This window comes from Podarcis filfolensis (assembly GCF_964270895.1).
Source record: "Podarcis filfolensis genome assembly, chromosome: 2".
Classification (NCBI taxonomy): Eukaryota; Metazoa; Chordata; class Lepidosauria; order Squamata; family Lacertidae; genus Podarcis; species Podarcis filfolensis.
The window spans coordinates 58,834,835-58,862,539 of NC_139605.1; the positions used below are offsets into that span (position 1 = coordinate 58,834,835).

The 27,705-nt window shown below is 40.7% G+C and overlaps 1 protein-coding gene and 1 long non-coding RNA gene across 2 annotated transcripts in view; one reads left to right on the forward strand and one right to left on the reverse strand.

The window, feature by feature from the left end:
- The first annotated feature begins 283 nt into the window (after positions 1-283).
- Positions 284-27,705, forward strand: part of LOC310758040 — a 76,771-nt gene continuing 49,349 nt past the window's right edge. Inside the window, exon 1 of the long non-coding RNA XR_014545634.1 lies at positions 284-1,056. This is a non-coding gene — a long non-coding RNA (uncharacterized lncRNA). The remainder of the gene's footprint in view (positions 1,057-27,705) is intronic.
- SGCD (sarcoglycan delta) overlaps positions 10,063-27,705 on the reverse strand; it is a 397,423-nt gene continuing 379,780 nt past the window's right edge. The window contains exons 9-11 of the mRNA XM_083603932.1: positions 25,155-25,278; positions 12,886-23,211; positions 10,063-12,538 (exon numbers count right to left, since the gene is read on the reverse strand). Of these exons, the coding sequence (XP_083460058.1) occupies positions 23,038-23,211; positions 25,155-25,278 (298 nt within the window). The 3' untranslated portion in view covers positions 10,063-12,538; positions 12,886-23,037. The remainder of the gene's footprint in view (positions 12,539-12,885; positions 23,212-25,154; positions 25,279-27,705) is intronic.

Genomic DNA, 27,705 nt, shown 5'->3' on the forward strand with positions numbered 1-27,705 from the left:
TGGGTAGGGTGGGAGAAGCTCTGGAGCCAAGTGAGGATTCCCAGGTAAGATCCTCCCTCTATTGTGTGGGCAGGTAATCCCTCCCCTACCTGGCCTGGTCTCCTTGGCAACGCTTCCCCCAGGTGGGATTGGACAACTGACTGAGGTAGGCGGAGACCTCCAGGTATCCCACCTGAGGGAAGGCAAAGCCAAGCCTATGCTGATGGAGCCGCTCCAGATCTAGGGGCTGCACGCGTCCACGCAAAGGGCGCCCCCCGTTTTAAGCGGGGAGCGGTCATTATGTACTAAGCTTAGATCCTAGAATAATAGGCAAGTAGGATCCTAGAATGCAACAACTGATTGGCCTGCAGGAAAAGACCAATCAGACTCCAGGAGGGAAGCAGAATCAGCCAATCAGATGGGACTCATTGTGTAAATAATGTATATAAAAGCCTGAGGTTTGGGGGGGGGGCATTCAATCACTGTTTTACAAGCTGCAATAAAGAGCATGAAATCGCTACAGGACTCCGAGTATATTTCAATGTGAAAGAACTGGAGGTTCAAGACAGTTCTTTCTCTGCCTGTTCCTCCCTTGTCTTGTTCTGAGTATCTGTTCATGGCACAGATGTAGGCCACACCTTCTCAGGCCAGGGGCAGCTTGATGATTTCTTTGGAAAAGGCCTCTGCTCAGTGACATAAAGACCTTTGCTAATGAGCTTGCCTGGGACACAGCAGGGGAGTCTGATTAGGCCGGGTGAGCCTGGCAGCTGTGTACTTAGCCTCTCACAGACCAGGCAGGCTTCTGCTGCTGCCAGTATAATGAAGCTCTCTCCAGGAGCTGGAGACAATCCCAACTACAATCTTCGGTGGTTTTTCAGCCGTTCGCAGTTCCCAGCTTAGAGCTCTTTCATGTGCTGCCAGGCCTGATGCGAATTCACCTGCTGTTGGACCGCAGCACAGAGGAGTATCGGGAGGACAGCTGTGTTCATGGAGAAGCTGGAAAGCCATGCGGAGATACTAACATCGGACCTTCCTTCAAGAGCAAGAAACCACTTGGCCCTCCAGCCATTCTCACAGGTGAGGCTTACCTTAAATGAGATTGCAATGTCAATGTGAGCTTTCAGTTAGTAAGGTTGCACATTCAATGCTCCTGCTTAGGTGCTCAGCAAACACAGGATTTGGGTACAGCTTAGAAAATAAAGTTAAGTTTGAGGGCCTAGATCTGAAACACGGTGCCTGCCTTCCCACACAGCATAAAATCCTGTTTAGGCTGGGTTTATCCCAACCGTGTTGGCTTACACACAAGGTGTGTAATACGGCTAATTTAGCTCCCATTTTGTATCTTGCATTGACAACATTCACACGTGGTACAAATAAAGTGAGAGAAACTCAGAAGCTGACTTTTCAGTATTTAAACAGTCTTCATTTTAAGTTAAAAACAAAGGGGATATCAAAGCTCAAATACCAAATCAATTATGAATTAGAGAGAGGGAATGCTATCCAGTATATGTGTTATCTGCAACCATACAAGAAAGGTTGTTGAAGTACCTTCATAGGTTGTATTTAATTTTTCCTTTTACTATAACTTTGTATTCTGCCTTTCTACATTACTTCACACAAGGTGGTTTACAAGCTGAACAAACAACATAATATACGACAGATTACACCCCATATAACAATCTGATCCAATACGAAAAAGTCATGATAAAAATGTAACTTTAGAATAAACAACTTAGATTGAATAAAGTAATATCTGATAATCTATTAGAATATAATAGTACACAATAAAATTAAATATCAGCAAATAATTAAACAAATTCATTAGACATTACAATAATTAATTGCTAAACTAAACTAAAAATAGCAGCAAGTCACAATGCATGAAATTCCACATACATAAAAAATCATGTAAAAGGATCAAATTGAGAAACAGACACACAACATATATATCCTTGAACTCCTCTTCTCTCTTCCCAGCTGCTTTTGCTGTTTTTAAAGTCATGGTCTGGAAAAGGCTCCTAGAGCTGGAGGCAGCAGGAGGCAAGGCAGGTGTTAAAAACCATTGCTGAGGGATCTTGGGAAAGTTTATCTAAAAAATAGATTTGTCTAAAGCAAAAAAAAAAAAAAAGGGCACTCTTGCATTGTTTTGCGAGATATGTAATGCAAGTTGTGATACTGGACTCAATGTATTTAACACTTTTGTGACTGGTGCCAAACTCATAACGGGATTCAATTATTATAAATCAAAGGGTAGATTCCATCATGCACGTCTGTCACTTTGAGAGGAATCCAGTGCTGCGCTTTTTCAATCATTCTATCAGCACAAGCATTTCAGAGCCAACTTGGGCAGTGTGGAGGGAGTAGAGGGTGGAAAGTCCTGCACTAGCGGGACTCATTGTGTTGGTTCCTGCTAGTGCACCTGCTTAGTTGAATCCTGCCCTTTGTCAAGTGAGGAATGAAGCTGAACCATCAGATTATGAATCTCAGTTGGAGATTCACATTGCCTAAAATACAGGGGGTTTTAGTGGCTACGGTTCATGTAATGGGCTTACAGGCACCACGTGCTTAGCAATGAAATATTGATAGTTCAAGTGAGGCTCTCATATGTGTATCAGTTATAGATAAGCAGAACAGGGAAGTCAGATAACTCAGTTGGTCAGAGTGTGGTGCTCATAATGCCAAGGTTTAAAGTTCAATCCCTGTATGGGGCAGTTGCATATTCCTGCATTGCAGGGAATTGGACCAGATGATCCTCAACTCCACAATTCTGTGATTCCATGACTTTACATCATAACCTTGCTAATTTTGTACAACGTGCTACTTGTCTTCTAGGGAAGTTTTTAATATGTGACATTTTAGTGTATCTTTCATCTTTGTTGGAAGCCGCCCAGAGTGGCTGGGGAAACCCAGCCAGATGGGCGGGGTACAAATAATAAATTATTATTATTATTATTACTAACTCACCACCCTCCCTTACCTTTCACCTTTCTTTTAGCTTCTAATCCAGGCATCCCCAACCTTCAGCCCTCCAGATGTTTTGGACTACAATTCCCATCATCCCTGACCACTGGTCCTGTTAGCAAGGCCAAAACATCTGGAGGGCCGCAGGTTGGGGGTGCCTGTTGTAATCCTTGTCATGGACGTTTCTTTCACCTCCTATACATAAATGTGAGATACAGCAAAAATCAAAAAGGTAGTAGTAGAGGCAGTTAGTTGGCTCACAGATCAAGCTGTAAAAAATACCTCTGCACTAATATTTAACACTGTACAGGAAGCATGATGATGGTGGATTAAGGCTGCAATGAGATGTATGTTAGTATGTGCCTAGGTATGTTGGATACTTAACAGGTTTTATATACTCGAGTGATGCTTTAAAATCTAAATGTACAAATGTACAAAAAATACTTTAGTTTCCTCTTCTTTTTACTGGGCATGCAATATTTTAACCTTTTAGCCCAGTCACTGTTGGGCAGGGGGCGTGAAAAGAGTGATTAGCAATGTTAATAATCATGTTCTGTATGAAGTGATTATGAATGAAAAGGGAGTGAACTACCCAGGACACCAAACAAGCATGTCATTAACTGTTCCTGGAATTTAATGGATGCTTTTCTATTATCAGTAAGTTGAGTAATGAGCATTATTAGTAAGATGGGGAGTCTCTGCATATCTGTGCCTGCATTGAGTTGTGCCTGCATTGCTGAAGATCTCCTGGATAAAGAAGATAGCAAATGTGTGCTGTAATCAGGATCCAATCCATGTCTTATTTTTGTCCCTGTGACACAATCAAGTAATCAAATTGTATACCCTCTTACATCAGATCTGAATTGAACCCAGAAGCTGCAGCTGCTATGCTGTTGACTCAGATTATAAATGAAGATGCTATAGTGACCACTGCTACTTTCATTGGTGGGCAGGAGGGTGGGGGGCAGGAGAGGAAATGGGGCATAGCATCCTTGTCAAATTTATTTGTTATTTGCCAGGAGATATGCTTGAGGAATGCAGATGGCTCTCAGTTACCTTCTCACATGCACCAGTGCAGAGTTGTTTAATGCCTTGTCACTCACACTGCATGACAGTCTGGATATAAATATTTTATTGAGTTATACAGATGGACAAAAGATTTATTCACTGAAATTCACATTCTTCCAGGTCTTCATGACACTGGTAAATACGGAAGACTGTTTTCTGGGAGTGTTCATTGGATCTGTGTGTGATTCACAAGGGGAATTTTCTCTTCTGAGCATAAGAAGAGCCTGCTGGATCAGGCCAAAGGCTGGTCTAGTCCAGCACTCTGTTTCCACAGTAGCCAGACAGATAACCATCACTTCCTCTAGTAGTGCACTGTATGAAGGGGTGTGCGCGCGTGCGCATGCGCTAACATTCAGCCATATTGGAAGTCCCTAAGTTCTAGTGTGAGGGAGCCAAACTTTTCTTTACAGTGGTACCTCGGGTTAAGTACTTAATTCGTTCTGGAGGTCCGTTCTTAACCTGAAACTGTGCTTAACCTGAAGCACTACTTTAGCTAATGGGGCCTCCCGCTGCCGCCATGCCGCCGGAGCATGATTTCTGCTCTCATCCTGAAGCAAAGTTTTCTTAAACCGAGGTACTATTCCTGGGTTAGCGGAGTCTGTAACCTGAAGCGTCTGTAATCCGAGGTACCACTGTACATGCTTTCTCCAAACCATGCATAATTCTACAAACTTCCATCTTACACACATTTTCTTTAAACTAAAAAGTTCCAAATGTAACTCATGGGGGAGTTACGGCATCCCTTGATAATTTTAGTTGCCTCTTTTTGGACCTTTCCCAGCCCTACAATAGTATTTTTAAGGTGAGGTGACTGTACAAGTGTGGTTTCATCATAGATTTGTATAATAGTGTCATGATATTGGCAGCATATTTTTCCCCCCTGAGGAAAGAAAATGACCTGGCTGGGGAAACACTTCAGCCCAGTTGCAGAGGGGAGAGGAGCAGGGGCAGACAGGGGCACCAGTGAAGGGCTTGGTGCGTGTTTGTGTGCCAGTGGGTTGGCAACTCCTAGAGTAGAGGAAGGATTGAGGCCGATCTGCATCTACAATGTATCTATCCTGTAATTTATTATGAAATACTGTGTTTTTCCTTAAACCAGCTTGGATTCAAATTGAGAAAAAGAATGATCTAGGTACATTATAAGCTGTCAGTGTGTACACAGAAACAGAAAGTTTAATTCTGGGGTTTCTGTAAGCCACGCATGGCCAAACCTGACCCTCCAAATGTTTTGGGACTACAACTCCCACCATCCCTAGCTAACAGGGCCAGTGGTTAGGGATGATGGGAATTGTAGTCCCCAAACATCTGGAGGGCCAAGTTTGGCCATGCCTGCTGTAAGCTAATGTCAATTTGGGGTGCTGGGTGTCTCCTTGGAGATCCAATGGTGGCATTGGATTTGACATTTTGAAGTGTCAATCTGTGCTTTCACATTTATCCTTAACCTGTATATTTGTAAATAGATTCTAATATTACAAAATGATCTCTTTCCAAAAAAAAAAACAAAACCGGGATAAGCACTGTGCCTCTGAAATCTCAGTGTATGTAATAAATAGTACATTGCCAGTGATGGGAGGGTGATGGGGAACAGAGCACAAATCATTGGAAATATGAAAATTAACTCAAAGTTTGGATTAAAACATTACAGTGGATAAAAAAGCAGACATTGGCTACCACAGCAATTGGAGCCAAAGGCTCCATAATGTGCATATAATTTTCAGCTCACTGCCTACTGCCCAAATGGCTGTCCGGTTTGAGCAACGTGCTCTTCGCTAATTAGTTTTTATGCTGTGGGAAAAATAGCAAGGCAGGCCTTCAATATGCAATTGGGGGTCACTTTATAAGGCTCTGCAACGTTAACTGCATTTAACAGATCATAAATGTTATTTAATTGCAAATAATTCATTGTAACTTATGTGGAAGCCCTTTTAAATGCTAAGCCTGTCTTTTTCATAGCCATTGAGGTTTCTTTCTGAATGCTTACATCAAAGGCCTCCTTGGTTTTCCCCCACAGAGGAAATGCCTTTTTTTTATAATATGAAGCCCAATAGCACCTCTGTGTGGGTCATACTGATAATATTTCTAACCCTATGGGGAACAAGATATTCCCTGTTGAGTCAGGCAAAGCCATTCATACCTGGAATCACGGGGCTTTAAAGTGCTGAATTGGAAGCCTGTGACTCCTGAAGGGATTTTGCACTCAAACAGCTGCAAACAGTGCCAAGCACAAAGGGGAATACCTACATAGGAACAGATGAAGCAGATTCTGGCGTTTTGTAAAGGTGCCTTAACATCTGCCATTGCTTAGTGGGGGCTGGTGGGTGTTGGATTGTTTATATGCTTCTAGTACACTGGTTTATTATGGTCTTTATAGGGTTCTTTCCAGTTGCGTCCTGTCTGCTAATGGAAAGCTTTTTAATCAAGATGAGGCTTGAGTGAGGCGAAAGCAGGGTGGATGGGTGGCACTTTTAGGCTCTCCTTACAGCCTTCTGTGCAAAGGTATAAACAATAATTTGCCAGGCACCAGATTGTGCCTGTTAAATAGAGTGAACCCTATGCCAATGTTTCCTTTATTTTGCAAATTTAGAGTGAAGCTTTTCTGGCATTAAAAGGCTGTGTTACTCAAATGAGTTGTAAGTGATTTTGTTACTGTAACTCTTAAAAGTACTTTGGATATGCATTTGTATCCAAAAGTAATTTGGATGGACATCACACACAAACAAAATCTCTCATACACCTTATGTTGAGCCCGGACTTGGTTCTCCAATGGAAGTAGGTTTAACAAGTACAAGATTTGTATGAAATTAAGTTGATGAAGAAAAAAATTAGGGCCATAGAGCTGGTTGCTGTAATTGGAAATAGGCTGTGACTTTCAGGCTTAGCTTAAAGTTTAAGCAATAGGAAGTGACTACATCAAATTAGAACACTGGTTATGTGTCTTGAATGTCTGAGCTTCTAGGGAATGAGCAGCCCCCAAGAAGCTCATTAATAGTAGCTGCAGAAGGGTTCCCTTTCCCATATTAAAATTTGCTTTCATAGCTGAAAATAATGTGCCTCACAAGTTCTCTTCCTGTCTTACGGTTATTTTACATTTCCCTCTAGATAAGATGCACATGAATCTAACTCTTTAGTGGTCTTGGGTGGCACTTGTGAAACTGCATCCAACCATTAGTCTCTTTTGATGGGAGACAGGAAATCCTTTGCCCTGAAAATGAGTTCTGGCTAGCTAGAAGTGACCTCATGGAGAAACAGGAAGTGCCTCATTTGCATACCCTCTAATATTCTTCAGACAAATATAGGGATATTTCTCACTCTCCCCCAACTGACCTTGCTCAACCGCCTCCCGTTTTTTGTCCTCTCCTCAACAGAGCATTTCCGCCACCACTTCACCAATGGGACACACACCCTCTGCCATCCTGAGAAAACCCTTTAATCTTGATTTTATTTTATTCTTCGGTAGATTTTACAAAAGAAAAACACATACCAAAGGGGCAAGATTAGTCACGGATGCACAGAGTAGCTTTTCCTCCTCCTTGCCCATTTCCCAGAAGCCTATGAGCTGGCCAATGGAGGAGGCTGGCAGTGATGGCCATGCAGAGAAAACAGGCTGCTCCCTCGCAGTCACTGCTGCTGCTCAGGACAAGTGCCGGCTCATCCTCCCCGAGCTGGACACTGGTGGGAGAAATAGGAACATTCCGGGATCAAATCAGAAGCTGGGGTGGCTTTTGTAATTCCAGGACTGTCCCTGGAAAATAGGGACACTTGGAAGGTATGCATCAGGAACGCAGGAAGCTGCCTTTTACTGAGGTAGCCTGTTTGTTTATCTAGCTAGCATTGTGTAACACTGATTAGCAGTGGTTCTCTGGGGTCCCAGGCAAATATCTTTCACACTACCTCCTACACAAGTCTTCTCTCCTGTTCCACACATGTGCCCATCTCAAGGTGGCTCTCTCCAGATGTTGTAGACTTCAAATCTAATTAGTCATAGTCAGCCAGCATAGCCGATGGTCAGGGATGATGGGAAGCTGCAGTTCAAAACAACTGGAGAACACCACTTTGTGTTCCCCCCAGCAGTAGTATATGTGGTTTCTATGTTATTCGTTGTCCACTCCAGTGTTTCAACACTGGAAAAACCCTGTGCTTACAAGTATTTTGCTGCTTGCTCCTGTCTGCCTTCAGTGTGCTTCTACATTTGCCACAGAAAATTACTGCCTCAAATTATCTTTTCTAAATTAAATATTTGCGACTTTAGATTTTCCACCCCTTGTCATGCTTGCCTAATGAAGAAGAGCAGATGGCGCCAACACATCCCAGCCTTGCAAGGCATTTGGTGTTTTCTGACTGCACAAGTCTGTTTTCTTGTGGGAATGAAAACAAAGGCCTTACTGGGTGGTGATGGATGTTTCTGACTGTAGGTGTAGACAAACATGCAAATACTGACAAAATATTATCAGTAGCATCAATCCTGCAATTTTTAAAGGAAGAATGCTTATACGTTTGTAAACCAGCATCTTCAGTAATATAGGGCTGCTGATTTTTAGGAAAGAAACGATCATATACTTCAATACAGCCAGACTCCCACCTTGCAAACTCACCTTGGCAGTACCCTTTAAACTACAAAGGTAGATTAAATAGAAATGCTAATCATTGTTGTCACATAATTGTTTTATATCCACCTTTCCAGCCTCTGTATCTGGAAACCTTTGGGGCTCATGACAACCTCCTCTTCAGCCAGACCTTTGGCTGATTAATATTTTGCAGCCTTTTAAATGTGTTTGTGTGAGTTGTTGTTTTGTTTCTTTTTTAACTATTTATTTGTGCTTTACTTTAACCTCCATTTTATCTTTTGAACCACCCTGAGATCTTTTGATGAAGGGCAGCATATAAATTATTTTATAAATCTAATAAAACCAACCCAACCAACCAACCAACCAACGAGTAATTTTATAGACAACTAAGCCTGTGCGACCTGTCACCCAAAGCTGAAGTTTCAAGCCAACTTAAAGTACTTAAAGGACATCTGATTATGTGACGATGCAATGGACACATTTGGACTTTGCATTAAGATGGTTTGTGGATTATTTTACATCTGTGGTGTCTGAGCCTAAGCTCATGATCTGTTTACTTTCTTATGAGCCAATGTCACTAGATAGTCTTAAACCATAGTTTGGTGCTGGCTTACAAATCCTGGCTGGTTAGAGAGCAACAAACCACAATCCCAGCCTTGGGCCTTACAGGCAGCTAAGCTTAATTGTGACTTCTCTTGCTTGCACCCAGAGGAGTGAACTGGGAGCAAGTGAGTTGTGTGCAGCAGCATCCCTAGTTTATCATGACAAGCACAGCCAATGCCATATATTTTCTTCACACAGAATTATTTTGTGAGTAGCAGCCAAGAAGCATATACCTGCTCAAAGAGCAACCGAGGCTTATTGTGACCTTTGCCAACTGTACACTGAAAAGAAGTTTCAGTGGATGCATCCACTAAAATGTAATGTGTGAAGCTGATCTCATTATTAATGGAGGTAATAAGGAACACCTTACTTGTTTACTATTCATATAGGAATTCACAAATAAAAGTTTATACAGCTATATACACCCAAATCTGTGTTGTCATGCTTGGTATTTACTGACTTGACAGCAAAGTTTTTATGTTGTTTAATTAAACAGTCTGTGGCCTTTTAAGCTGCGTGTGAGAGAGGTGGTGGTGGTGATGATTATGGTTTGTATTTTTGTGTTTTCATATTGTGAACCACCCTGTGATCTTTGGAAGAAGGGCAGTATTGAAGCTACAGATATCCCAGTCCCCCTCATGCCCCCAAACCAGGGAGGGCATGCTCCTAAGCCCAACTAAATCTTGCCTTTGTTTTCGGTAGGCGGGGAACCGGTGTGTGCATGTTTTAAGAAACAGTAGGAAACAGGATGAACATCTACTCTGCCACTGAAGCCTGACAGAGCAGAGTACTTCCCCCACTTTAGGCCGCATCCTAAACATTCAGTGCTCATTTGGCTTCATATTTTTGCTCTGAAAATGATGGAAGAAAATGGAGCCACACATTATTTCTTAACAATCATTATTTTATTAATATATTTTACAAGATTGCAGTTGAAATAATTTTAAATACAAATCTTTTTATACAGAAAGTGTAATAAAGTTAAAATACTTCCTTGTGTAATTCATAGCATTATTGCAATGCTTACAAAATTTTGCATAGAGTGTGCAAGGATTGATGTTACTTGATAAAAAAAGCTTTAATTTTTTTCTCACACAATCACACAATCACACAATCACACACACAAATAAAAATAAAAAGCCAAACAAAATGTGAACTTCATGAAAAATGTGATTTAGAACTTGAACCTTTTGTTGTGGTTTCATGAAAGAGTTTGTGTTTACCATAGGTAAGACAACACATTTTACTATCACAGATGGAAAACTGTGATGGCATATGGGCTGTTTTTATGTTACGTTCACAGACAGATAGGATTCTGGCAGCCGAAATGTCATTGCTTATACCAGCAGAGATTGTATTCTGCTCTTAGTGCTCTGTATGCACAACATTTTAGTGGATCAACACAAGTAGTTATATGATATGTTGAGCACCAGTATCCAGACAAGGCAAGCTGTTAAAATAAGCTGTAGCTATGGTTGGGAAAGTGACTCCAATACTGCAGTCCCAAGCAAACTTACCTGGAAGCCCCACTGAATCCTGTGGAATGCATATGTTTAGGACAGTTAGCCCCATAAATGGGGAACTTGTGGTTCTCTAGATGTTGCTGAATTACAATTCCCATCATCCCTTACCACTAGCAATAGTTGCTGAGGCTGATGGGAGTTAAGTTTCAACAACATCTGGAGAGCCACAGGCTCCTCGCCCCTGCTGTGAGCCATTCCACTCCAGGGACATTGCATCCAGGTTGCTGCTCTTAACTCCAAAAGCTCTATTCAAAGCAACATCCTTCTCTTCAAAGGCAGTAAACCTCTGGGCACTAATGCTGGGAATGTACAGCATGTGAGGTCCTTCAGGCTCTGCTTATAAGTTTCCTAGCTGGCTGCTGTTGGAAACAGAATGCTGGACTTAATGGCCCTTTGATTTGATTCAGCAAGACTTTCTATTTGCAGATTTTTATATTTCAGCTTAAGCAAAAGATGGGGACTGCGGCGCTTCAACTCCCACCAGCCCTAGATATCAGTGATGATGCAGTTGCTTTCGTCATTGTCTGGAGGGCCACAGATTCCTGATTAGTTCCTTGATTTAAGCCAAGAACTTGAGGGCATTTTCAGATGTGATCCTAAAAGCGCCTTTGAACCTCTCGCCTGGCATTTTTGCACATATGTAAAGGCTGTCAACACGGAAGAGTAAGCAGAGAGCAATTTTAAAAAACAAATAGTTAATTCTATCCAATATAGGATTTATACTGATGTTATAGATATGGAAAAAAAACAAAAAACCCCACACTACCTCATGGTGTTATGTGTGAAAATTGTTACTTGCAATGCAGGTAAGTTGAACAGACTGTTATTTGAAATCCTGAGATCTCAGTTCAGCTGAGCTGAGGACTGTAAACAAGGACATACCTAGAGATTGGCCAGGTTGGTCCCTGCCAGGGGTGCAAGATTTGAGCCTTTGGCTCAGAGTGGTTAGGAACCAGCCCATTCCTCCATTTTCTGGGTGGAGGGTGCTGATAATCTTGCCACGGGCAAGGGATGGGGGGCACTGATACAGCTCCTTGCAGGGGAGTTCATTGCGCAAGGGAACCTAGGTATGCCTCTGGTTGTAAACAGATGTATCCATACAAAATCACAATGGAATTTTATTAAGATCTATATGGGGCTAGATGAGGGCAGTTTGTAAAAATGGACTTGGGTCAATAAAATCATGGAGAGCTCTGAGTCTTTTAGATCAGTCCCATAAACATTTTAAAAAGATTAGTTGCATCGAAATGTAGGGAAAGAATTGACTTTAAAAATGGTGAGAATGGGAGTAAATGTCATGGTACTAAACGTAACTACTTTAGGTGCGGCTATTAAGGACTTAGCAGTAGAAAACCAATGGCATGATCCATCTACTGCCACAGATGCAGAGTTGTGCAAATGAAAGAGGATTCCATAGGAAACTCAGCAAATCCACTTAACTGCCATCCCCACCCTTGGCCCAATGCAACCAACCATGGGTGCATTACAATCTACTTGGCTATTGCTCAGAAGCAAGAGCCCACCAGCATTCCCATAGCAATTTGTGGCAGGTCCATTGATCTTATTATGGGGAACACAGAGCATGTGTTGCAATGTCAGTAATGACAGGTGCACTTTAGGGTCCCAGTGCTTGCACTCAACCAACAACTAAGAGGTCATGGGCTCAATAATCTTTTCCCCTCTTCCCACTACAACTGTGTAGTCATGGTAGGTTAAGAGTGGGCATATAGTGTCCTCCAAAGGTCGCTGGATTCCAGCACACATTAGGTCCAGCCAGCATAGTTGGGGATTATGGGAGTCACAGTTCAAAAACATTTGGAGAGTTAGAGGTTCCCTACCCTATGTGAAGGGACGCGGGTGGCGCTGTGGGTTAAACCACAGAGCCTAGGACTTGCCGATCAGAAGGTCGGCGGTTCGAATCCCCACAACAGGGTGAGCTCCCGTTGTTCGGTCCCTGCTCCTGCCAACCTAGCAGCTTGAAAGCACGTCAAAGTGCAAGTAGATAAATAGGTACCGCTCTGGCAGGAAGGTAAATAGCGTTTCCGTGCGCTGCTCTGGTTCGCCAGAAGCAGCTTAGTCATGCTGGCCACATGACCCGGAAGCTGTACGCCGGCTCCCTTGGCCGGTAAAGCGAGATGAGCGTCACAACCCCAGAGTTGGCTGCGACTGGACCTAATGGTCTTTACCCTATGTGAGGGCATGGATCATGCTGTATATTGATACATATGATCCAGATTTATTTTCCTCTCTTAGGGATTATCTACCAATTCCCAGTTGAACTCCTGTTAAAGCATTTAATGGGTAGTGAAGAGATGAAAAATTTAATGGGTAGCAAAGAGATGCATTTTAAAAGGTAGTGAAGAAATGAATACTTGACCAGACCTTTAGATGCATGGCTAAATATAAGGCTTCCTTTTGGGCCACTTTATCAGCTAAGAGCAGCTTAGGGACCCTGGACTTTATTGGAAGATACAGAAATATTGGATGGGTTAGAAAATTCAAGCTTTCAAAGCTTGCCATAGTTCTTTTTCAGGTCCTCTAACGTTAGACCTATATTAGCCACAATTTAACAAAGTTATGTGCACTTTACTCCACTGATTTAAGTGAGTTAAAGTACACCTAAATCTGTGATGACTTGTGGTGATAGCATTTGAACACTGAATAGGAGCCAATTATGAATATGCCATCAGAACAGTAAAAAAGCAGTTTGCCACATTGGTACTGGCTGCTGCTGTGGCATACTAAGATAGTTTGGCCATCATTTACCTAGTCATCTCAGTTTTTGAAAGAAAAAAAAGCACATAGCAATGAAATATACAAATCTGGGAACTGAAACAAGTGATGCAAAATATCTGTGATGTGATTTTCTGACTTAAACAGCAACTTGAAAGCAGCTGGAGGGACACTTCGTTTTTTTAACTGGAGTACTGTAGAAGTTTGTGCTTAACCTTTCCTTTGTGCTGCTGTTTTCTTGATCTAAGTAGTACCACAAAGCTGCTATTGGCCTACACAGTTGGAAATTTGCAGTTACCTCTATAATGTTATGTACATTATGCTAACATGGAGCCAATAGCAGCTTAGGGAGAGATTTAGAATGGGAAAATGGTGCAGGGGAAAAGTCTGAAGCCCTCCCCCCAATCCCATTACTTTGGTCTAAATCAGAATTTCCAGCTCTGCAAAATGTTTGAGATCTGACTGTGGATCCTTTTGATCGCATCTGTTTTGTACATGGTGTAAATAGAGAGAAAATAGTGAATATTTCCATATTTGCTGTTAAATACTGCAAAATGTATTGAATTAGACCTTTGGCCTGTGTAAATCTAGATCATGCCCCCACATTGAGTCAACGGTGTTTTGTGTTTTACATGACTGCAGTATCACTTCCAGTTCAAAAAATATATTTCATGGCTACAGTTTAGATACAGTAGAAGAGGGTGGGGTGGGGTGGTAGGAGAAATATTAAACACCCCATAGCTGCTAAATTGTCTCTTGCCTCAAAAGCCCATACCCTTTTGCCCATCTGAATGCATACTTCATTAACAAATACCAGTTAGCAGTTCAGCTTAATAACTTGCTTCTACATTGATCCTGATGCTTGCTTGATGGGTGTAAGATGGCAATATTGAGAAAACTGAACAGCAATTGCCTTGGCTATTAATATTATTTAGGCTGCTTATGCTTATAATTGGGGCATCATTAATATACTGCTAAAGCATCAATGATTTCTTGCATCTGTAAGATCAACTAAAATTAGCTAGAGCTGGTGGCCGCAAACTCAGAAAATGGCCAAGAAAAAGGCACTCCTTTAACAAAAATGCTAATTCCTTGTTAGCATATAAAAAACCCTAAGAGTTTTCTCTCTCATATATGAGAGAGAGAGAGATAATGATATAATGAAACTGTAGGAAGGAGAAATGTAGCAATGTCTTTACTATGGACTCTTGTTATCCAATCTTGTATGAAAAATAGAATCCCACCCATTTTTTTGTGTGAGATACATTGTTGTGGTTTTTCAAAAACCAAAGCTGCTCGGAGGGGTTACAGATGCTGCTCTGCTATGAAAAAATCTTGTCGAAGCCCATAGAAATAGCATTGCTTTAGAAAGCAGTAATACATTCAGGCAGCAGAAACCCTTGGACTATTTTATCTCTTATCAGTGATTAAGGTTTTAGAATGGGGGGAAAAGAAAACCCACACATGAATGTAGAATAAATTCCTGTAACAACACAAAAGATGCGCCTGCCACAGACTATGCAGCAAACTTATTGTTAGAGGAAATACAGAAATAGTTCATCCTATGGGAACTTTCTGAAAGGCCCCAAAGCCTCTTTTAACAAGCCCATTTTCTAAGTTGGTGCATGTTTATTTCAAGTGTTTGGTAGCAGGGCACTATGCAAATGTAACATTTTTCTATTTTCCTCCTGCCGCCTACACACTCTGGCAGAAAAACAAAGCAGAATGAACAGCAAGGCAAAGAAATTACTTTAAATTGTTCTTTAGTGGACCTTTTCTTTGAAAACTAAAATTGATCATGAAATGATCAACAATGCACCCTTCTTAAAGAGAAATTAAGAGATGTCTCATCTCTCCTTTGAAAAAGGAACATGCTGCTACTGCTAAAACAATGGTACTAGCAAGAAAAGATTTGAAGCAAAAGATGACAAGGTGCTCTGATACAAGAACATGAAACATTTCCAGCACATGGCAGTGCTGCTGGGTTTTCCTAGCGGAATACCATCTGCACCAGTCAAATTAAATTTCCGAGAGATTTTACATCCCTGTAGTTTTGACAGATTTTGCATGGGAAATTTCAGCCTACCTCCCTTCCCCTTGACATAGATATACAGGCCTGCTGTGTTACATAGTCACCTCTTCCACCAAAAAGAAGGAAGAGATTTTTGGGCAAGTTTGCTACTCTTTAGATTCAGAAAGCCTCAAGAGATTCCAAAGCCAGAAAAGGTAAAATCTTCCCTAACCAAACCAAGAGCAAAATATTAAATGGGTTATTCAAACGAAAGGGTGAAATATTTTTAGATGGCCATTCCCCCTTCTTATACCAATAGTACAGGGAATCCAGTTCAAATAGGAGTATTGCAATTGCCAGTGGGTACCCAAATGCAAATAAAGTACACACCCAAATATATGTTGATATTTTAACATACAGTGGCCAGGTTTGCTTGTCAGGGGAACCATAGATCAGATATCTTAAACCTTTTTAGACTCCAGACCCATTTTTAACCCAAACATGCATTTGAGGACCAATTTCTTAATCTTGTACCATGTTGGTAGCTGTGGTTGTCACCCACCTAGGATTAAACTTCAACCCACTAGTGGGTCTCACCCTATGAGTTGAAGGCCAGCTCACTGTGAACATGCTGAACTAGACTGTTTTGCTCCTATCTCACACAATGGAGAGAAACAAGTCACAGGCCCTGGCATAACACTCTATCAAAACCTTTACCAGTAACACCCTAATTGTAGTTTGTTCAGAGGGAAGCAAACCACAATGCCATTTCAGACATAACTCTAGGCCAAAGTGAAGTAGGAATGATTTGCTACTGCATGATAAACCATAATTTATGGCTTCCTGTGACACATGAACAAGGTCAACAATCCATAATCTATTCATCTTATACAGTGTTTCTCAAACTTGGTTCCCCAGCTGTTGTTGGACTACAACTCCCATCATTCCCACCACTGGTCCTGCTAGCTAGGGATGATGGGAGTTGTGGTCCAACAACAGCTGGGGACCCAAGTATACGAAACACTGAGAAGGACTTCAGTGTAAGCCCACTGAGTTCTAAGCTGGCTAACAAATAAATACTTCCTAGGGGCACCAACTATAGGGGGCTCTGGGTGCCTGAGTAGCCAACAAAAATGTTGTTGTAGGTGCTCAGCACCCACACTACAGGGCCTCCACACAACTTCGGAGGTCCTGCAAGGCCTCAGAAAGCATCTCTGAGGCCTCACGAGACCTAGGAGATGCTTTCTGAGGTCTTAGAACCTGCTGGGTCACACCTTTGACCTCTGACATAGTTAACAAGATTAATTTATTTCTTCACTGAATCCATAAAGTGCTAATGTCTGCAATGTGTCTGGAATAATGTCAGTTTTGGACAGTCCCATGCTGCATTATTAAATACATATAATCTGCCATATCAGAGTTCCTCTCACAGCAGTACATCTATTTCTAGAGAAGCCTGGAGCCCATGTATGTCCATGCATATAACTTGGCCCACTGGGGTGGATACAGATTTAGACATGCGTAGAGATGACCCATTCAAATCAATAGATCTTAAGTTATTTACTTCCAGCTTAAGTCTCATTGATTGCAATATGTATACTCTAAATGTGACTAAGTCTAGATCCAACCCATTTGTTGCTGAATCAAACCAAGCCAGAAAGTAATGCAATCTGTTTTCAACATTGCTGCTGTAAAGGCAGCTGATACTAGCCTTCCACAACATCTTCTAGGTATCAAACCATGCTCTGAAAGCCATAAAAGGTTAGTTGGCACGGTAATTAAGAGCATTTATCTTTATCCATAGCATTTATGGCAGCTTAAGATGTGCTGAATATAACAGCAAAGTCTATTAAGTATTTCAGAAAGAGGCAGCTATAATGCAAGAGGTGTAATATTGCAACGACTTGAGGTCAATGACAACATTTCCATTTACTTGTGACAATCAGGCCAAGAACCAGATCTTAAATCCTGATGGAGAAAATCCCTGGGATATCTACTACAGGCATGTAAGCCGATGGTATATCTTACATTGATTTCAGTGCAAGCAGGTTCAGCATCCACCTTTGCTTCTCCTTGGCAACCAGAGATAAAGATAAACTGCCATCTGGGAGAAATCCCAATGTGGAGGAAAACTGAGAAATTATGTTATTGGGATATGAGTGAGGACAGTGTCTGGATAACCTATGCCGTGAAAATGAACATGAAGCTGAAGAAAACAAAAATAAACTAAGAATACCGCAGGGCCCACTAACCTCTGTTCATTAAATGGAAATTAAATGCACAAGGTTTTCAAATAGAAAATGCAGACAGCTGTTCTGGTGACCAGTCCCTGTGTTGTCTCCCCAAGTGACAATATGTCAGCAGTCCTTTTAAAGCAGCATTTCCCACAAGACTGCCTACTCTTTTAACACCGGAAGTGGAAAGGATAGAACACAAAGAGAAGCCAATATTGTAACAGAATAACAAACAATTGATAACAAAAACAATAGTGTAAACGTACCTTAAAACATACAGGTCTCATTTGTGTCCATCTACAGAACATTTTTTAAAAATCACAATCATGTTGCTAGTATGCTTCCACCGGCACAGATAATCTTCCAAACTTTACATTGGAAGATATTTTGAGTTACCAAAATCTGATATACTTGTGTATACAGACTGATAATACTTTTATCTTTTTTAAAAAACTACAATATACTTACACCAGAGACCTGTATGTTTTACAAATTCTTTTAACAACTGAGATTTGAAATAAATAGCTGTAGGTTTTTTTTGTTTTGTTATTCCTTTGGTAAAGGCAATAAATAGGGCACAGTGATTTTTAATTTATTTTTTTTGCTTGTGATCTATCTTTCCAACACAATGCCTGGGTTCATTTTTGTACATGTCATAGATGTTAAATAATGTTTCCCATGAAAACATGACTGATTTGGCTGAAGTGTCCATAACACGGGCAACACCTGCATGATACAAGGATCTGTTTCATCATTAGATCACATGTATGGCACTCAATATTTATAGGCATGGCTTCTTGTCACACCAAACTATTGCTGTTCAGAAATGTCTGCCTACAGAGTAAAATTCCAAAGCCAGCATAGGTTTATTTATTGCATAAGCCCTAATCTGAGGATTTAACTTTCATGCTTGACTTTTGTCGGGTTCTAAAGAGTTGGTGGAGTGAGAGGAAATGGGAGGTGCTTATGTGTCAAACCATGTCCTGTTGTACCCAGTTTGTTTTTAAAAGGAAAGGGTTCTAGTAACTGGCAAAGGAGAGTTTTAATAGTTGCTAACAGCTGCCTTTTGCAGTAAGCAGGGTGGCTATTTGTGCAACTGGTGGCAAGCTGTAAAGGTCTCCCATGCTAGTACAGGGTGAGTCTTTGAAAAGAGGCCCCATGGAACATGTGTACTCTGCATCCACAGGGCCTATTTTAAAGGACTCACCCTGTATAAGATAAATTGGGACCAGTAATTAAGCAAGCATGGATGGGGAAGCTGCAAGCCTCTAGATGTTTCCGGGCTACAACACCCATCATCCCTGGCCACACTGACTGGGGTTTTGGGAACTCCAATAACATCTGTAGGGCTACAGGTTCCCCATCTCTATCTAAAAGATATTTGATTCTTATTGGTAGCATCATTTCCAACATCCTACCTCCTCTCTGCATATGATGAAGCTCAACTACCTAAGTGCAGGCAGCAACTAAATTTGTAACTTTAAAGTTGCAAGATCAGGACCCAAATTAACATAAAAAATGAGCTCTCAGAAAGATAAGCCCTTCAGAAACAAATACACAAAAACCGAAAGACACCAATGGTTCATTTCAAAGGAACCTAATTTCATTGTCTTGTTTCATTATCAGTAAAATTAATGGGGGGACAAAAGATCAAACAACTCTGTTACACGGCAATATGTATATTTTCTTTGCAGTGCTGAGCCCATTTATCAACCTGACAAGTATTCCTTAATGAAATGGCCTTACATGTGATCACTGTTCAATAAGAAAAACAAGGGGATTTTTTACCACAATACCCCCCAAACCTCTGAAGATTCAGTCAGACCTCCAGGATTAGCTTTGGAGTTCAATACCCAGGTTAAAACATGTCAGAGATGTGGATTTTCTCCAGGTGCCCCATAGTCTATGAATTTCTAGTGACTCTACTTCATGTTGCTTTAAAAGCTCTCATTCATCTCTCAAAGATTGCAACCCCATCATTCTCTTCAGTCCAACACGCCAAATAAAACTAGTTTCAATAATAAGTATGATGTGCTTCTCCTTGCTGAGTGCATTGACTTAAGGCATAGGCACAAGTCTCCCTCTTTGAACAGAGATGGTGTATAGTCCTGTGTCCCAATACAATGGTTATCCTGGGTGACCCCCTTGGATTTAAGTACCAGGTAAAAAATAATAATATTAATGACAGGAGCCATTCAGTTAGGTTTGAAGTCCTAACAGTGTCACTAAAGGCTGCAATCTTAAACAAACTTACTATGAAATAAGCCTCATTGAATACCTGGGGACTTACTTCTGTGTAAACATACCTAAGAGTGCATACCTAAGAGTGTAAATATATTATAGTTTCACCTTCCACCAAAAGTGCACTTCACTGGTGTCTTCAAGCCTTATTTACCGCTAACCTGAAGCACCTAAGTACAATATTTAGTAATGGCTTAATCCAAGCATCATTGAAATGAATGGGTGTGTCTTCCAAACTGACTTCATCAGTCTTGCTATCAAGTTCTTAGTGCTCTCTAGCCCACAAAGAAATTCAAGGAAATGACTTAAATGAAGATATAATAAGGTTGCTATAAGTGTAGTTGTTACTTAAACTTAGGGTTTTGTATAGGTTCTAATATATTTGTATGTTTTTGTTTTCTAAATAACAGAAATGTATGTGGGAGTTATTTATGAAACCATTTTTCATAAATTGTGTGCCCTTCTCTTGATACATCTGATTTGTGATGCTGTTAATATTTCCATTTCATAGAGGATTCCTTTAGAGAAAACAATGTCCTGTGGTAAAACGTATTGTAGCACAAGTTTTTTGTGCCACAAAAAACTTGTTAGTCTTTAAATGCCACAGGACTCTTTGTTGCTGTTGCTACAACAGACCAACATTACCACCCTTTCCCTAGTTCCTATAGGGAAGTGTGCCTTGGGTTCAGCTTTGAAGGGAACTCACTGTACTGCTTTTCAGTGAACTGACTGTGTCATAACCAATGCAAACCACTAAAAAACTTCTTCAAGATAAGCATCTCTGATAGTGCAACTGTCAAAAAAGAAAAGAAAAAGACATTGTCTTTCTATGGCTCGCCCCACAACATTTTATACCATTAATTTAGTTAACTTGTTTTTAAAAATTCACATTTATATGCCACCTTTCTAGCCAAAGGGCCCCAAAGACATGGACCCTTTACTTTGCCAAGTTCCATCAGATATATTCCCATTCAGTACTGTAATAACAAAAAAGCATTTCCAGAAACTAAGGAATGCTTTTGTTTTCAGAAACTGAAATGTTGACAGCAAAGGGCGAACCAGACACCTGTCAGTTGTCTTCTTCCTATATTTTTGAATGTAAGGTGGCCATCTTGCCTTTTAATCAGAAACAGATTGCATTAAGAGTTTCTCTGCACTTTCTGCACTATTTTTTAAAAATGTTTTGCTGTGGGTCAAATGGACATCCCATCCCATGCTACTTGCACAATCTATTCTAGTTCCCTGGTCATCTGCACTGTAGACAGCAATGGTCCTGAGAGCAGCATGTTTGGAATAGTTGAAAGCTGAACATTATTAATACAAGGTTCTCCTTTGCTGAATCATTTTCTTCCTTCTCTGGGACCAATTTTTCCTACTCCTGCTGAAATGGGAGAGCAATTGCTTTTTCCTGAAGATGCACCTATGAGATGGGTCATGCGCTCTCTGTGCATGGACTACAGAGGCAGAAATGCCAGGACACATCTCAGGCAAATGTGTGAGAATAGATTGTAGTGCTCCTTTTCATGATTACAACCACATGCTTGTCCATCTGGCCTTTAGCCCTCATAAACAATATCTTGAATGGACTTTACAGCTTATCATAAAAGCTGTTATTTGCTTCCTTGATGTGCTATCTGTGTTATCTTTGTGTTGTCCTCGCAGCTCTGCCTCCCACCTATAGGCACTGCGGAATCCTCTTAAGCCAGATGTACTTATGAACAGTGTTCCATGTGATTGGAAGTCCCAGTAACACAGGGCTACTGGTTGTGTGGAGGACTCTCCACAAGCATTGCCAGCTTTCCATTCACACAGAGCCAGGAAGATGGGCACAACGTCAAGGGCACTTAATCACACGGAGGCCCTTTAAATGCATTGAATCCCTTCACCCAGATAAAATGAGAAGGGGCCTTTTTATGTCATTGAGGTGGCTGCTATCAGGCCTAGGATTATGGAGAGTGCTGCAGAACACCACTCTTGCAATATTTGCTTCTAATTAAAAATGAACAGTGTGTAATTTAACCACAGGTGTCTTGGAGCACCCTAAGCAGTAGGTAATTTTGTCATCATATCTGATGGATTTTCATGGCAGGATAATAATCAGAGATGCTTGTCTCATCGTGCTGTCTTTAACTGGGCCGTTTACTCTTTGCTTTGAAGTGACTGTAAATAACAAGAGAATCTCATTTCTACATACCCAAACCGTGGTTCTCAAAGTGGAAGGGGGTGACATCCCCTAAGGAGGGGAAGGCAGCAGTTAAACAATTGCGATATCCTACTGACTGAACATTTCTGAACCTATTATGGGTTATGAAGTGAGGTACCAATGCAACTCACCTCCTCACAGTTCCTCCTGGGTATTAAACTGATTGATAATTCTTATGAACATTTTTTGTTTGTTTCCTTGCCTTTGGTGTTTCTACTTTCAGGCCTAGGTTGAGAAGGAATGGTACAAGCTGAGCTGCCTTTTTTCGGGTGGGGGGGTGTCTTTATCTTAGGGTTATTTCACACATGACATTGTACCTACACAAGTGTACATGAATTAGAAAAGACATAGGAACCTTGTGTACATCATCATGTGTGAAGATCACATACCAGTCTAGTTTTCATAGACACAATGGAATGCCATAATTGCAGAGCCAAGTATCTGTACATGTGGCAGATCAAACATGGGTGCAGTCTTGTTATATGACATATTCCCCCCCCCCATTTCCATGCAGGTAAAATGTCATGTGTAAGATACAACTAAATTTGGAAAGGCTTGAAAGCATTTTCTTGACTGATAGAGGCTTGCTATGACACAATTTGAATACTCCTGGAACGATCTGGATCCAATTTGCACATTTTCAAATTTTGATGTGGGAGCAATAAATGCTACACAAAGAGGGTCACCCTGGAATTTCTTGTACTGAAACTTCATTTTACACAAAGGATATATATATATATTTATTTATATCTATATATATCTATATATTTATATATTCACACGCACACACACGCACACGCACACAAAAGTCTTTGATAGGCTCTCTGTGTTCTAGTAAAAATAGTTGGCAGCGGCTATCTGGGAGGCCAAAAAAGGCCTTTGTGCTGCCAGCTATGCCTGTCACAAACAGTCTCTCTCAAAGGCAGACACTTGTCTTTATCTGGCAGGTGGAACTACTTCCTGCTTGAGACAGGAATAACCTCCCGTTGGGACACACACAAAGCTCGTAGATTTTTTGCCTGGATCCAGTAGAGGAGAAGGATCCCAGAGGCAATCTAGGTAGTTTGATATTTGCAGCCTCCAACGTTATCTGCAGAGGAAGAGAGAAAATAAATTAGCATTGAAATGGATTTGTCGGCCCTTCGATTTAAAACGTTCAGTGGGAATTGACTGAAGTTCGCTCTATAACAGACACATACACACATCTGCTTATTTTTTACACGAATAAAGTCAGCTAGATCTATAGTATAATCTTGTATATCTGGATGCTATGTAAAAGTTACATATAGTACTGGTCTGCCACTCACTATTCGTGCTCCGTATAAATCTTGCATTCACCAATTCATGTGTAGATACAGACAGAACTTACTGTTCCCCTTTCTACTGTCTGGCAAATGAGTAAAGTGCTGCATCACTCTCTATTCCAATGAATGCAGGAATAGTGGATAGGATATAGGATTCACATTTACCAGGCACAACAAATTATTTCCCAGAGCTAGTTTAAGTTTTGTGCACCTCTTGCATTTTGTTGTGTTTGCTGGATAATTAGGTAAAGGTAAAGGACCCCTGGATGTTTAAGTCCAGTCAAAGGCAACTATGGGGTTGCGGTGCTGATCTTGCTTTCAGGCCGAGGGAGCCGGTGTTTGTCTAGAGACAGTTTTCTGGGTCATGTGGCCAGCATGACTAAACCGCTACTGGTGCACGGAGGACCTTGACGAGTGCCAGAGCGCACAGAAATGCTGTTTACCTTCCCGCCGGAGTGGTACCTATTTATCTACTTGCACTGGCATGCTTTCAAACTGCTAGGTTGGCAGGAGCTGGGACAGAGCAACGGGAGCTCACCCCGTCGCGGGGTTTTGAACTGCTGACCTTCCGATCAGCAAGCCCAAGAGGCTCAGTGGTTTAGACCACAGCTCCACCCGCGTCCCACTGGATAATTAATAAAATGCCAGCACACTAAAATGCCAGCACACTAAAAGGACAGCTGTAGAGCATACTTACTATATTCATGCTAAATTTTAGAAACATTAAAAAAAATCAGAATTTAGTATGGAAGTTAAGCCTCCCGGAACTGGAGAACTGAGCTACTTTTGGTACCTCTTTTTGCTTTTTGGCTGAGTGATTATTTGTAGACTGCCCCCATATCTCCACTCACCCCTGAATATTTACAGCCACCTCCCACATATTTGGAAATAGAATGAATGGCATCTAGAGTAGAAGGAAGAATCTTTAATAAGTTTCATTTTTCAAATTAAGCATCAAGAGCCACATGTGTTGTTTTAGGTAACTGAAAGTTATCTTTGAGCTGTAAAGTGGGAATCAAGCATTCTACCTTTTGCAGAACAAGAAAACAAAAATTTAAAATAATGTTCATTTCACATTATATTGCAGCTACTCTAAAGTTCTTAAATAGCAGATTTACAAATAAGTCCCTTAATGAACAATACTCTGAGATACTTTGGGGACAACGGTTGAGCTATAATCCCAGACTCTTTAAGCATCTTCAACAGCGGAAAGGTTTGTTCTGACATATTCCTTTCCTTCAAATAGGAAAGTGATGCTCAGCTTTACAAATCAATACAGGTGAGTTAAGTGCTCCTCATTGGAAAAATGCATGATATAAGATTTAATTATGCTAGTCAAGTAAATCTCACTTTAAAGTGACAAGGAAGAAGAGAATTTAGTAGTACTGCACATTTTTACAGCTGCATAAATCTGTTTCACACAACCAATGCTATTATCCCAGCACTTTAAAACTAATGAATCACCTCACCATTCTGTATAGAAGGAATGTAGTCTGCATACAATGAGTTCCATCATTCCTACAAGGAGCTCTAACACACATGCTAAGCCTACCACTTCTTTTTAGCTGCAGTGCTAAATAGAATTGCTTAAGTGAACACCGTCATCCCATTTTTTAAACCTTCAAACTACCTGAAGATACTGCACACTGTACAACAATAATTAAAAATAAAAGCCCCTCATGGAAGGCCCAGATTATTCACTTGGAGATTTACCTAGCGTTCTACCTACCTCTCCATCTTTGGATTCCAGCTTGAGCTCTGTCCTGCATGTAGCTTCCAAGTTGCCAGCTTCTGCATTGATTTCAACTCCCTTGGGAGCCTCCATCACCAGAAAGCGTGTTGGTGACTCAAGTCTGAAACATCAAGAAGGGTTCATATTACTTCCTTTATTTCTCCTGGAAACTTGTTTGTAATAGAGAACTATATGTATTCCTTGAATTTAATAGGCTCCATTACGACCTGATGCTAAGATGCTAAAGAGCATGCCCACTAAACCACATTTTGATGTTGCATTTCACACATCTCTAACAACGAATCTGTGACTAAGTCCTGTCTTTATAGAGTGCACGTCTGTCCCATTAACATGATCTAGTGTTAGGTTTGTATCAGATTACAGTACATTTCATTCATGTTACTGTTCTGCAAGAAGGCATGTGGCATCCTGAACACCCATTTGTATCAGTTTAGAAGGGGGTATTTTAAAGGTCTAACAGTTTATATTTCCGTACTTTACTTTGCTGCGTATTTTGTGATTTTAAATCTCTGCTGGAGTTCTCTCACCAAAGAGTTCATGCCCCAAACTAGATCTTGGCATCCAGGAAATTCTCCTTTTTTATTATACCTAGCATTTTATCTTTTATCCAAAATGCAAATAGAAAAACAAACAGCAAACAACAAACCCAGACTAGAGTAGTAGTTTCAGACTAGAACCCCATTTTTTTTTTAGCTCTAACCTCCGTCCTTTATACTACATATATATACTGCATTTTTCTATAATTCACCATTTTCTTTCCCCTACTCTCTTAACCTCTATGTCTTCCTTCTCCTCTATTTTTCCTTTTCTTAGAAAAATGAAAGGGAAAATTGCAGTGATGCTACTGGGTGATCTAAATTGGGTTGGTGTACAACCCAACTGTGGATCCTGATCCACCAAACAAATATCAAAGCATATTCATTGTTTATCTGCCTGTCTTACTGTTTCATGACTAGTCTTAACAGCAGTGCAAAAAGCTCTGCTTAACTTCCCAGAATCTTTAAAATTCATGTTTAGGACATTGCAGATTATCACTGAAGCTCTGCAGAAGTAGTCATCAACAAAAAAGCAAAACTTTATTTTTCCTAGCTTGTTTGAAAACTTGCAGTGTAATTTATTGGAGGTCAGCATATCACTATGTTCTGTAGTTTCAGAGGAATTCATTCTGTTGGAGCAGTCATTACTTATCCAGATTTCTAGTTTTCATTTCCTGCATCATACACAACCTCATTAATCACTCCAAAACGAGGACAGCAAAGATCATATTTTCTGCATTACATCTGCCTCCAGCAGCACAGACTATGGTGCTTCCTTTGCCTTCCTAAGTAGATAGGAAATAAATATTTTCAAATATCCAACACATCCCAAACTTTTAAATTTTGCCCATTTTTAAATTTAAGGACAGATTTCGAAGCAAAATTTGAACTCATATTTTCAGTGTGAAATTAATTCTTAGCTGAAAGTTCAGCTATGTTAGACATACTGATATATCTTGATTTTTCTTTTTTTTCTTTTTTCTTCTTTTTTAAATGGGCTTCTAATATGAAATCTTATAACCTGCTGACTCTTAAATACTAGTAATTCCCACTGCATGTGATCTATCAAATCTTATAAAATGCCATTATATGTCAACTATCAAACATTATTGCACAACAACCATAAAATATTGTCCAGTATTATTATCATTTTCCTTTTTGGGGCGGGGGCGGGGAATCATGGGTTATTTGAAAACTTTACCAGGGGTTCCTTGATGAGAGACTAGCTCCCCTACTTCTGCTGATCTTCTTTTGCAATTTGCAAACATAGAGGAATACTGGGTGTGTTCAGGTGAGTCTCAGTTCACTATGGACAATGGTTAGGCCCAACCCTGCAGATATAAGCACTTATAAGCACTTATTGATTCCATGGCAGGGTGGCATTGGCAAGGCAAGCTGAACTGAGGAATGGCTGTAATCAACTGGCAGAGCAAATGATCTGCCTGCAGAAAGTCCCTACTTGAAGCCGTGGTACCTCAATATACTGCGGGAAAGACTCCTGTCTAAAATCCCAGATGGACCAATGCCAGTCAGTGCAGGTAAGTACGGAACTAGATGGACCAGATATCAGTATATCAGATAAAAGGCAGGCAGGCTCCTATCAAACTAGGCATATCCAAACAACTTGTTGCTGGCAAGAATCTATTTTACACAGTGAGGTGAAGAGACTTGGTAACAGGAAAGGAATGGCAATGCCTTTTCCCAGTTTTAAAACAGCTCTGCTTCACTGGCTTTCCGTTTGCTTATGAGTAGAATTCAAAGTGCTGTATTCACTCCTATGCAGTCTGAGATTCAGGGCTGCTGCTTTCTATATGCCATGCTATGTGTTAAGATCTGCTTCAAAGGCCCTTCTCTGGGCCCCATCACTATATAAAACCAAACCGGTGGCAATTGGTGAAAGGAACTTTTCAGTGATGGTACCCTAACTGTTTAATTCTCTTTCCTGGGATACTCATGGGGGCATTTAGCTTTATAGGTTTTAGATGCCAGAC